Consider the following 13,846-nt stretch of genomic DNA (forward strand, 5'->3'; position numbering starts at 1 on the left):
TTCTTGTTATACCAGGCCGATTCCTGGGATGACAGGACTGATGTATGAAGAGAGTTTGAATTGGTTAGAATTATACTCACTGGAGTTCAGAAGAATGAGTGGGATCTCATAGGAACCCGTAAATTCAACAGGACTAAACAGAGTAGGTGGTGGAAGATGGTTGCAGATGGCAGGAGAACATAGAACCATGTGTCACAGTTTAAGGAAACAGAGTAAGTCATTTAGGATTGAGATCAGGGGAAATTTCTTCACCCAAGAAATCGTTAGCCTGTGGAACTTGCTACCACAGAAAGCAATCATACAATGTTTGGGCTTGAATTCAAGGAGGAGTGGTTATACCATTTGGGCCTAAAGGGATCAAAGGATATGAGGGAGAAACAGGAACAGACTATTGAGTTGGATGATCAGCCATTATCATAACGATTAGGGGCAGCATAGTGGCTCAGTGGTTAGCACTGCCACCTCACAGTGCCAGGGACCTGGGTTCGATTCCACCCTCAGGTGACTATCCGTGTGGAGTTTGCACATTGTCCCCATGCCTGCGCGGGTTTCCTCCCACAGTCCTAAGATGCACAGGTTAGGATAATTGGCTATGCTAAGTTGCCCACAGTGTCCAGGGATGTGCAGGCTAGGTGGATAAGCCATGGGAAATGCAGGGTTACAGGGATAGATGTGGGGGTGGGTTTGGGTGGGATGCTCTTCAGAGGGTCTGTGTGGGCTGAATGGCCTGCTTCCACACTGTAGGAATTCTACGATTTAAATTGTGCAAACCTGAAGGGGAAAATGGTCTACATCTGATCTTATTTTCTATGTTTCTATGTCCTGCACCCTTTGAAAATTCAGGTCCCAATCCATGTCACCCTGCAGCTATGTCTCAGTAATGGCTACCAGCTTGTACTTATTAATTGCACTCTCAGTTTATCTGCATTCAAACACAAGCCTTTGTTTTTAACATTTTACTCTGTCTGTAAGTCCTGGTCTTATCTGTTGATTTACTGATTGTCCTTTCTTGTATGGTCTGTTTATCATTTCCTGTATCCTGTTCTTTGGCCTTGACTCTAATCTTTGGCGGACCACATCTTCTCAAAATTTGACCCCTTTTCCCCTTTTCTTCAAGTTAAAATCCTCTCTGCATCCCTTGTCATGCAGTTGGCAAAAATATCAGCCCCATACACGTGAAGACCGTCCTATCTGTACGACTCATCTGGAATGCTTGCCCAGTGCCTCAAGAATTGGAACTCATTTCTTCCATATCTTCGAGCTTTGAGCTTTCAGCCACACATTCATCTCTCTACTCTGGTTTTATCCAAGCCAATTTGCACGCAACTTAGATAGAAATGCAGAAATTATGACCTTTGAAGTTCTGCTTCTTAATTTGGCGCCAAGCTGTGAATACCGACTATGCAGAACCCCCTGCTTTGTCACAGGTTATTCCACTGGTACCCACAAAGACCATGAAATGAAATGGTTCAAGATATTAACAGTGAAAAATAACATGCAGGATATTTCTGCTAATCAGCGATATTTGGGAAAAAGAAAGGGTGATATTTCTGACTAAAGCAGGCCCAAGAATTTATGAGACACCAAAAGACCCTAAGCCGAAGGACATGCTGCTGTCAAACGTTTGTTTAAGCTTGAGCACCACTGCAGGTCCAAACCATTGTATACAAGTTGTTTCTTGTTTCCCATTGTTTTCAAATTTAACTTTCTACTCTTCCTACTCTTAAATGGATTCTTTATCTCTTGATTCAAGCTTTCACAATTTTAGGAGCAACCTTGACCTGTTTTGGCCTAGGTCTAAGAAGTTATCTCGAACAAACAGTGATTTTGCTTTTGATTTTTAATTGAATTTTCCCCTTTGTCAGACACCTCTGTAAGATTCTGACATGGATCTGAACTACTTTCAGGCACGATGTGTTGAAACAACCACTAACAGTCTACCTGTATGCCAGCAGTCCAATTCATCAGGCTCGTAAGATTCTTCCCAGCTTCTTTTTTCTTCCTAAACCCCAGATAGTAAAGCATGATTGACATGTAAAAGCCTAATGCTTGCAACGAATGGGCAACATTTTCAAAGCCACAATGAAGCTCTCCATTATCCACATTGAGTAATGTATCCCCGGTTCCAAACCAATAACATGCTGAACTGTCCAGCAACAGATGTGTACAAATTGTTTGGGAGTCAGTTACCATGAAAGACACACATTCTCAACCTATCCCCTTGCCTGGGGTATGGTGACCTTCAGCTTAAACCACCACTAGTCATCTCTCTCTCATGACAGATCAGCCTATGGTCTGGTAGGACTATGGCAACTTTACCTTTTTACAAGTTGTTTGGAATTTTGAATAGTATGTCCAATTTTTTTTTAAGGAAGGAGGAGTGTTTTAGCACCCTCTTGTAACCATTCATATATATTTCCGAATAAACCATTTTCTTTTCAGTGTTGACTTTCCATGTGCTTCACTCTGTCCAGCAAAGATATCACATCAATATTATTCAATTCTGACATCTCCTGCATAATGCAAATGGCACAGGAGACTAAGCATACAAAAAGGAACTGCATTCTCTGTACCCTTCCAAATCTTTCGCAATTTGTAACTGCATCTGCCTGTCTGTTACATTTTGAAACAAATAAATAAATGTAGTTCACTGAAGCTGACTTAAGCTTCTTTAAAAACTACACATTTGGATCCGAGAAAGCTTCTGAAATTCAAGTTGTAGTGGATAATATCTACTGATTTAGTTATGTGCTCAAGGAATTACAGTGGATTCACAAAGCAAAATCACAATTTTAAAACTATGCTGACTACCTTTAATGGTTTATGTGCTTTTTAAGATTAACACTTATAGGATTCTGAAAAATAGTGCAGTATTTGTCTGACAATAAACAATCTCGTTTTTTTTAATATTGTTTGATTCAATTTCACAGTCACAAGATTATATATTTCTATCTTTCCATTCATGCCACATTCCTCAGTTCTGACAGCTTTAATTTAATTTAATTTAGTTCCCTTCTTATAACTGTAAGCAGATTTTAATATTTTAAATTCCACATCTGAGTTTACTCACGTAGACGTAGTTAAACTACAGGGCATACTCATACCAGCCATACTCATGAAACACCTTCTTCCCCATTTTGGAGCCGAATGATGTTTAATGAAAGAAGATTAAACAGGTATTAACAGTAAGCTACGAAAATGGTAGAATTCATCTGTGCTGAACATTGTACCCAGTTCAAATTTAGCTTACCAAGCACCAACCCCTCTGAGAAGTGGCTATGTGACAAGATACCAAGAAACTGCTGGCTGACTCTATCTCCAAAAAACTGTATAAGTATCTAATTGCATCTGGTAGGCATGGGATTGAAAGTCGTAGGGTAAGTATACATAAACATGACCAAATATTCCATGAAGACAACACTGGGTATTTTGCTAGATCTAGATTCTAGCGATTCATTCATTGGCCCAGAAAGATCCAAGAGACAGTTTGCAGGACTTCTGTCCTGTAGATTTAAAGGTGCAGTATTATCATGAACTCGGTGAGTTCTTATATGTCTTTGAAGCAGCATGCTTCAGTTCAACCTCTCCCCTCGCCTGCAGTATGGTCGCTTTCAGGTTAAACCACCACCAGTCGTCTTTCTCCATGCTTTTTAGTTTACGAATCCCTGAACTTAGATTAACAGCAGCAACACACAAAAGACAAACACTACATTACCTGGTTATGGACACCAATCAGTTATCCTGCCCAAATTTTTCCCCTACACAGGTTTATGATGTCTTGTATCTGATTTCAGATTTCTAACTAATGCATATTAGTGAAGCATATAGATTTACATTCAGGCTAAATTAGAAAATTTAGCAAAGCTGATTTCTTCATAGACAAACCCAAAAAAAGGCAGTGAAGAGGAACCCACACTGTGCAGTTACACTGAACGTGCAGTAAGACTGGAACTAGTTAGAACTTAATCCATAGGTATGTCAATCCTCACATCACTTATGCTGCAGAAAAACAGCAGAAATGCTCATTTCCATCAGGGAAACTGACAAATTGCACTGACACATGCTGTTTAATTGTTTTTGCAACATGACTATCGGGAACATGAGGATATTTTTGTTCTTTCTGTCAGCCTCAGTTCGAGGTGCTCTTCCCGCAGTTGAAAATGCTTCACCCCTCCAGCTGTCATTCACGTTGACTTATCTCTCCTTCCACTGCCCACGAAGCTCTCTTCTCCCCCAGTTCACACTGCCATCTTACTTTCTGCTATCTTTCATTGAAACAGGGATTTGTCACCTTCCTGCCTCTATTTAATGCGTCCCATGTTTAATGTCACTTCCTGATCTGCCTTGTCCCTCAACTCATTCTCGCTTTAGGAATAAAACATTGCTGCATTGCTGGAGAAAATCCCTGGCCTCAAGATGGGATGCTGCATTCCTGTCCACAAAACCGTAACATTTAGTTTCCTACAACAATAGCAGGCAGGACTGAAGCATACATCCCAAGGGGTGCTCATTAGAGTCTAGAATACACTGATTGGTACACAAGGAATTACATAAACAATCCATTGAATAGGAAATCTTTTGAGAAAAGTCCTCTTCTTAGGCAGTCCCTCAGGGACGAGGATGACTTGTCTCAATGCCAGTCCAATAGATTCTCTACTGTCCTGTAAGTTCAATGCATGATCTGCAGACACAGGGTATGTGGCACTTGAAGTGTCGCCTAGATGAGTAGCTCGGAGCTTTGTGCACTCTTTCCTAAACTTTGACGTCCTCTGCATGCTCTTGATTAAGTGTCTTGGTATGTTCAGTGCCAGCCCAGAGTAACCTTTCTCCATTTTTGTCAGTCACCAGTCAGGGTCTTCCATGGGTCAACAAAGATGCTTAACTTCCGCAAAGATATTTCTTGCGCCAGCTCTCTTCTCCATTTTGGATGCTAATATTTGATAAAATTGCATTTCGCCCCAGCAAATTATCCATAGGCGTGGAATAATCTACTGAACACAGGAAGAACTGTTCAACCGTTGCTGCCTTCAGTTCAAAACAAATGTCATTCCAAACTCAGTCACCAACCTGTGACATGCAGACAAAACTTGCATGTGCTCAACCAGAAACTGAGATCATGTTCAACTCCTTGTTGACTCCCTCTTCAAAGCATGCAAGAAATAAAGCCTTTCACCAAATGCCTGGAAATTCAAGGGGAAATAACTGCATAGAGGCCGCTATCCCATCACCAAGTCAACCTTCATTTACATGTGCACAGTATATGGGCTCTGACCAGACAGCTCAGATCCAGTCCCGAGAATGAAGAGACTGTCTGAATATCTGTCAGCCAGGGCTCCTTGATTGGTCCAGGTTAACAACTCCAATCAAGGATCTCATAGTCAATGGATCCACCAGGCCCTCATTTCAATCACTACAAAGGCTCTCTTCTGAACAGCTCCCACAGTACAACACCACTTCCCCCTTAAATCAGTGCTAGATCCTGGAAAAAAGCATCCTAACTGGAACATCAATAAGTTTTACATCCTCCCCACATGTATTGAAATGTTTTGCTTGTCGTCGGATTTAGAAAATTAAAACTGATGAGTTCAATTCAAACGTCTGATTGCCCACATAGGAATAACTACACACTGTACACAGCAACGTAGCTATGATACTAAACAAAATCACATTTAAACTTACAAAATGATTTTATGGTACCTGCCAACTTACAGCTTAAGCGTGACAAACATAAAAGATCTCCAGACAAGCTATTAAGCTATTACAAGATATCACTTTTTAGTATTAATATCATTTTTCACAATTCAGTAGCAACAATTCGCAATTATTTAGCTCCTCTAATATAGTAAAATATCTCAATGGCTTAAGAATGTCAATAATCAAGGTTTAACACCAAGCCACAGGAATAATTAGGGCAGATGATGAAAAGCTTGGCAAAAGAGGGAGGTTTTAAGGAGTATTTTATAGACATAGAGTAACCTGATAAAGCAGAGTGAGGGTTTTGAGAAGGAATTCTAAATCTTAGGACTGAGGTAACTGAAAGAATGGCCGCAAATTATGCAAATTTTAAAATCAATGTCCCAGAGGCTAGAAATTCAGAAAACATGAAGACTTGTAAGGCTGAAGATTATAGAGATAGGGAGGGACAGGGTCCTGAAGAAATTTGAAAACAAGGATGAAATATTTTAAATTGAGGTGTTGCTAGACCACAGGCCAACGGACGTCAACAAGCAAGTAGGATTATTGGTGACTGAGACTTGGTGTGAGATCGGGTATATGTAGCAGAGATTTTCATAACCACAACTTCATACAAAGTGCAGGATGGGAAATCAGCATACAGCACATTGGAATAGTCAGGTCTATAAGTAGCAAAAGGTATGGAGGAGGCTTTCAGTAGCAGATAAAGGTGAGGGATGGACAGAACTGAGTACTATTATGGAGGTGAACATAAATGGTCTTAACAATGGAGCAGATGTGCTCCAGAGCGCGATTCATGGTCAAATACTTTACTAAGGCTCAGATTTTTGCCACATTGGAGAGTCTTTCTGACAGGAAGTAAATGATTTAAGTGATTAAGAATCCAAAGTCATGCTCCCAATATTGGCATCGCCAATGGATGGAAACTGTGGGCAGGATGAGTTTCACACATGTTCAATTTGTTGAGTTTGCTGGCAATGTAAACCATGGACTGCCTCCATTCAAATCTGTTTTTGGCGTCCTTTGTAATTGATAAAAGGTAATCATAATTGTGCATAAACAATGCATTAACTCATTACTGTCAAGCTAACTGCAAGTGTCAGACCTTTCAAAGACAACTCTCAAAACTGTCAGAAGGACCTGTCAAAAAGTGTCAGAAGGATCTGGAGAAAGGGCCTGTTAAAAAAAGCGTCAAGATAGTCAAAAGTACTGCTGTAAATTTTGTAAACAATGTCTGGTGTATTAAAAAAAAAATTTCATTCTATTGACACAAGGCTGAGAGTTTACATTCCTGAATTAGTGATGCATGACTGATATCACAACCATCCATTACCATAGTGGGGGTGCCTTTTATTATATAACATTTGACTGACAGCTACAAGTACTTTTGGACCCCAATGTGGGACTGTAAATTCCAATGCAAGATGCTTTTGTGTGATGATAATTTAAAGTTTGAACTATTTATTTAGAATTCCATATGCTGATTTAATATCTGTGTCTTTCATGCACTGAAATAATTGTTTGAAAAGGGACCAAAAGCACTTACTTAAAACAGCACAGTCATAACCTGACCTTCACAGATTGGCCAGGTTTCAATATGGATTACACAACAGAGTTTCAGTTGAAACTGACATGTTATCTGATGGCAATTAAAACAGTCACACCAAACCTGTGCTCCTTCCCTCTACCCTCCCCTGAGAAGTATTAAAAGTTCTTCATCTCCTGCCTAATTTGCACCATGAGAATTTTCACATATGTCCTATAATTAACAGGCATGGACATAACAAAACTCAGCAGACAGATTATGCAAACAAACTGCTATTTTAAGAAACTCTCTTGGTATTATATTGGGAAAGAAAGCCTATTCAATGAAGATGCAAAATTAAGACGGTCTTGAATATACAACGTAAATATACAACACACACACACACACACGCATGGCCAAGTAATTGTTAGTTCTTGAAGTACAAAAGAATATGAAAGGTTCCAGACAACTTTGAGTCTGGTGTCCTTGTTCACGTAGGCTGGTGTTACTGAACCACAGATGTTTGTTACCAGACACAAGATTATCCCTAAGATTTCTACAGATGCCGTTCATTCAGGGAGATGCTGGAAGGAAGTTTTCTGGAAGATTCTCAGGAGTAGCAGATGTCTCAGTTTCCAGCTCTCACACTGGATTTAAAGTAGTCTTTCCAAAGTTGGATTATTTGGGTATTTGGGTGACTTCTCTCAGCAGACTACACACCAAGCAAACTCTAAACGACATCAAATAACCACAACTCCTTCTAACTATAACTCAGACATATAACTTCCAGTAAACAAGTCAGCTTGTCATGTGACTTCCAATGTCTTTAAAGGTACATCCAGTTCTCTTAGTGACCTCTTAACAAAACCAAAAGTGTACCCTTCCTTTCTTTCACAATCCTTCAAATACCAATCATCAAAAAAAATGTTAATACCAGAAGATCCTTCATAATGCTAGCCTATTGTCACATGGTGACCTCTGACCTGGAACTGAAGCAAGTTGAGAAAGAAGCCATCTAACAGACAGAGGTAAAGGAGAGCTACAAACAGAGGAGCTGAGGAATACGGTGATCAGCACACAGATGGAGACACAAAGAGAAAGAACGTAGAGACAGAAAGAGAAACACAGAATTCCCTGTGACAAAAAGAATCAAATCACTCTCAAGAAAATGTTAGTTTTCATTCTATTTGTTTGAAAAGGAAACAGGACCTCTTCAAAGCATTGTGCGAACTGGCTGAGAAACTTAAAAAGCTGAGAAGCTGTATAAAAATCTCAGAGACATGAAAGAGATGGGTATTTTCCCAGGAATGGCCAAATCATACACCATGGTGTCATCGGTTGGCTAAATAAAAAGGAGCTCTGGAAAGCTATGCCATCAGGACTGAAATGACCAAAAGGCAAGAGGATACACTGAAGTGTGCCTTCCTGACAATTAATGTATCTAAGAAACTCAGAGGTGAAGGCTGTCAAATTGGACTCCCGACTTATCCTCCGTAAATAAAGAACAGCATTTTGTGGAACACTGTGATACAATACATGCTGTAGGAGAATGCTTGTTCCTGCCAAAGACATATTGTTGTTGAATCTACTAATCAGAGTGAAATTTATGTTTATTATCTAAGATATGACTTGCCTGTTAATTCATGTTTAATTTTCATTGGGTCCAAGATATGTTAAAATAAAAACTACAAAATGTGGATCCTTGTTGGTAATTTCTTAATTTCATAGGTGTTCAACAAATTTTGTTATTTTTGTTCATAGATCCTACATGGGAATCGCAAAAGTAGTGATACAGCAGAAAGTGAGGAGGGGAGCTGGAATGTAGGTGGAGAGAGGTACAAGGAAGTGAACAGAGATGACCTTATATTGCTGATAAAGTTTCTATTTCTTTTTCCTGTTTATTTAATTCATTTTCTTTATTCATGATAATAGAGGGTGGCATTAGCTATTCAGACATGGCTAATGTTTTTAAAATAGCAGTAAAGTCATTATTTGATCACAATAAAGCTCACTATTTTCTACTGCTTGTGCACTGGTCTTTAAGAAACATGAAATTAGTATTATCTATTTTTATTTTAACTGATGGGAATGTGTTCCATCTGGTACAATTATCCCACAGGCATGTCTTTTGTGAACATGTACAAAACGTCCAAGTCCATATGATTAAAAATAGAGCTTATCCTCCATCTATTGCAAATTTCTGGCTGATATAAATCAACACTTCCTGGTCCTAAAGTACTACTATACAACTGATATATATTTGGATCTAAACATGGCTTTACTCATTATCAGCCAATCAATCTTTATTTCCACTTATCCAATTGCTGTGTCCAATGTTTTGGATGTGGTTTTCAGATTTCCACTTCAGCTATCACTAACTTCTCTTATTTTTTTCCTCTCTCTATCTGTGCCAGAATTACTAGAGAATAGAATACCCTTTATTGGCACGTGCACTCGAATGAGAGCAGCAAAAAGTTTGTTACATTGCTGCTTTGGCGCCATCTTAGGTACTGGGTACCTAGGTACATTTATTTTAAGTGTTTGTTACAGAATTGAAAGATTAAAAAAAAAAATTTAGCATAGGAATACAAAGTTTTAAAAAGTGCTCAACTTACTCAAAGTCCAGAATAAGAATGATAGTATCTTTAAAAAGTACTCAAATAATAGTCCTTTTCACTGAGTTCATGCTTCAGGACATGATGCCTTGGGGCCTCCACGTTAGCTTCCGGCCCAGACTCGCCTCCGGGACCCACCTACAGGACCCTACTCCCAGGCCAGCCCCGGCTCAGACTGTCTCCCACTCCGGCCCAGGATTTGCCTCCCGCATAGCATGGTCTCCAACTTGTCTCCCACCTTGGGCTGGATTCAGACTCGCCTCCATTCTCCATTCCCTCCAGGTAAGCATAAGAATTTACATGTTAGGGTGAGTGGGGTGGGGTGGGGGAGGAAAAACTAATTCACTTGTCTGCATGGGACATTTTATTCAAATTTCCTATATTGTGACTTCTCTCCAACTGAACTGACACTACCAGGAGCTGATGCCACCATTTTATGCCAACACCAAAAGGTTTTACTTCTTTTGAAGGTTGACATTAAATATTAATTGAGAAATCCTAGTGAAATGTCCTGGAGAATGACAAGACTAAAGCTGAAAAGTTCAAGATAAAACACCAGGAAATCCACAAGCAGTGACAAGAAATGCTTAACATTTCTTTAAAATTCTTAAACATTCTGAAAATTGTAACCGGATAGGAAAACGGATGATGCTCCTTGACTTTGCAACCATGCAGCACAATATGCTGGTGTAGGGGACAGTGATATATTACAACAAAAAAAAAATTCCATCCTTCAATCTGTTCTGTGTTTGCAGAAATGATATCATCTTTAGAATTCAGGGTTGAAAGATAAGCATTCTTATCTTTACACCATTGAAAGCTATTATGGCCAGATGCTATTTCAATTGATACATTTTCCTACAAAGCAGTTCTGTTTCAGCAACTTTCTCAAATTTCAAGCAAATTAAATCTTCCCGAAACAGAGATGTCTTTCAATTGTGCAGTCATCCAGCTATTACACTGGCTTTGTAAAATGCATCTGGCTGCACAAAGTTCGCTTCAGATGCTACTTAACTCAACTGAATGGATCAGACATGTCACCAGATGATCCAGATCAACTCTCACTGGTATCACGAGGAACAATGATACATGCCTCTGCATCTGTACCACAAACAACAAAGCAAATATGTTGCTTGTGCTCCACCAGTTCAGTTCCAAGTATTGCAGAAGTACAAATGGAAGAGACTGAAATTACAAAACAAATGCACAAGAGCAATCCAATGTAAGGGGAGAGACACAATAGCTTCAGATCCCAAAAAACTGCAAATGAACACAGGATGAAGAATATTTTACATATATGGAATTTTCAATAAGCAGACATTTTCAGAATGTTTATCACATGAAGACACGATTAATCTCATCTGAACACATCCTATAGCCATGGTTACCCAACTCAGCGCTTACTAATTCTTTTGTATGTGGGAACTGCAAGAAAGAGAACAGAGTACATTTCTTAAAATGAAGTGAACTATTAGCGGAAAAGATAGACAGTTAAAAGTTATTACAGTGTATTAATAAAATCCTGTATGGGGTTTATGTACACAAAAATAGCTGTTTAAATTTGTAGAAATCTATCCTGCCAGCTTACCTTAATAGTGACATTTCCTTTTGTTAGCTTTCTCATGTTGAAACCCACAGTTGGAATCATATCCTCAGTGAACTGACCAGACTACACAAAAAACAAAAAAAAACACAGACTCAATATTCATATTTAAAGGTAAACCTACAAGTACATATGTTGCAAAACTTTTTAGAAGAAAAATGTGGAGATATTTATGCTGTCTACAGCTAGATTCTTCGAAGAAATCAAACACATTTTTGTGCATCATCACATTATTAATGCTAGGATATGTAATATTTCCCCTCTCAGGCATTCTAATGCCAGTATCACGCACAACCAGGTCAGATAAACTGAAAGAGACTCAAGTGTTTATTTCACTGAAGCATAAATGAAACCATTTGCACAGTCATACATGCAAAAATAAGTCTACCCAAATACATTTAAGATAGGCAGCAGACGCAAAAAAGTGTCAGTTGAAAGAACTTTGTTCAAGAGATTACTCAAGTTAGGGGAAGCGATGGCCTGGTAGTATTATCAGTGGACTGCTAATTCAGAGAACCAGGTAATGTTGTAGTGGATCTGGGGTCAAATCCTGCCATGGCAGATGGTTAATTCAATAAAAGTCTGGATTAAGAGTCTCAAGATCGTCGTAAAACCATTGTCAATTGTTGAAAAAAAATCTGGTTCACTGATGTCCTTCAGGGAAGGAAACTGCCATCCTTACCATTTGACTCCAGACCCACCACAATGTGGTTGACATGCTGCTCCGCCAGTGATGTCCTCATCCATGAATGAATTTTTTTTAATTGATTAATTAAGTAAGGAATGAAGTTGAATTAATCACCGTACTGAGAAGAAAATTAGATCAATACTTTGTGGGAAAAGAAAAGTATTAAGACAGGAGAAGATCAAAGCAGGGCTGGATTAAGTTAAATCACTCTAATTGTGGTGCAGGCAGCAGCAAAGCAATAATAAACCAAATAGACTCCGAAATTTGAAGGATTCCAAAGAAACGTGTACTAGCTTTCCTGTACAAGGTACCTTCGGTTACAGCAAACAATTTGTGATAATTATTTCCAATGAAAGTAAGGTCACAATTTATTGCCAAGACACATTTACATGTTTCAGGAGCACAAAATAGAGAATAAGTGCACACAAATGGCTCTTCCTACAGACTTCAGTACAAAGGCTAGCAAACATAAGTTTAAGGTTTAGGCTAAATAATAGGGTGGGGCATGGATGGTGGTGGATTCATGCAAGGAATGTTTGTTTTAAAAATACAGTCAGTGCTAATGATCTGGAACTCACTGCCTAAGACTACGATACAAGCAGCAACAATCATTAAATATCAAAAATAAATTGGCTGGACTCTTGAAGGAAATTAATTTGCAGAGCTACAGGGACAGAGTGGGGCAATGCAACTAATGGGATTACTGTACAGAGAGCTGGCACAAACTCATCAGGACGAACAGCTTCCCTTTATGCCATAAGTGACTCAATGGGTTAAAGATTTTCCTAAAATTGAACGCAAAATGTGAATTTTGCAGAGTTTATGAAGCATTCCCCTCCAGTAAAGTTCTGGCAATGTTTCTCATGCAATTTTACACTTTTCACCTCATTAAGTAAGCAACATGGTGCCATCACACGGTATCTTGCACTCAGCAGCTGAACCATGGAACTGCTCGCCAGAATAAGGACTGCTCCCAGATGCCAGCACCCTCCAACATTCATATCATTGTCAACAATTTTTAAGACTCCAGCTGAGCACCATTTCAAACACTGCAAACCAGGAATTGTTCTTCAGAGTTCATGCCTCTGAGAAATCGTAAAGAGGATGTCTGACAGAGGCAATTTGGAATGCCGCTTCGCAGATGGGGATCCAGAGGTCCTGGTGCGGAGCAAAATTTGTCCTTTATGCCCAGATGACCAAAGAACACAGCAGCAGACCCTGCCAGCCTGCTGTGAAGTTGCCATCCAGGCCTGTGCTGTTTCGACAGTCAGTAGGAATGTGCCGTGAGTACCATCATCTACCTCTCAAGACTCATACTCACTCGAATTCAGTACCCACCTCCCACCAAGGCTAACGGTCTGCAATTCTCATGATTGCATGCAATACCTTCCCTGAATGGCTCACACCCACTGCATTCTCCGAGACTACTCATCCTTCCTGCCCTCTGTGTTTTCTGCTAACTCACCCATCTTTCCTCCATGTAGCAGCTGTGTCAGCTATTTCCATGTCAATCAATCTTTCCCTTTGTCTCACTGTAGGAGAAAATAGCCTACAGTAAAGTGACGGGGTATAGCCAGCATTACTCTCCTTCTCACCCATTCCGGGGAGAGGTTCCTTAAATTTTTGGGACAGGATCAACGCCAATCATGCAGGGATGCAAAGATTTTCAAGTTCCAGCAACCTAGACAGCTTTATGGAGCTGCACTGCACTACTCTCCCAT

The 13,846-nt window shown here is 39.6% G+C and overlaps 1 protein-coding gene across 1 annotated transcript in view; it reads right to left on the reverse strand.

Moving 5' to 3' along the window:
- LOC109927769 (ADP-ribosylation factor-like protein 8B-A) overlaps positions 1 to 13,846 on the reverse strand; it is an 85,938-nt gene that overhangs the window by 55,898 nt on the left and 16,194 nt on the right. Inside the window, exon 2 of the mRNA XM_020527777.2 lies at positions 11,423 to 11,503. Coding sequence (XP_020383366.1) covers positions 11,423 to 11,503 — 81 coding nt within the window. The remainder of the gene's footprint in view (positions 1 to 11,422; positions 11,504 to 13,846) is intronic.

The sequence above is a fragment of the Rhincodon typus genome, chromosome 18 (assembly GCF_021869965.1).
Source record: "Rhincodon typus isolate 14 chromosome 18, sRhiTyp1.1, whole genome shotgun sequence".
Lineage (NCBI taxonomy): Eukaryota > Metazoa > Chordata > Chondrichthyes > Orectolobiformes > Rhincodontidae > Rhincodon > Rhincodon typus.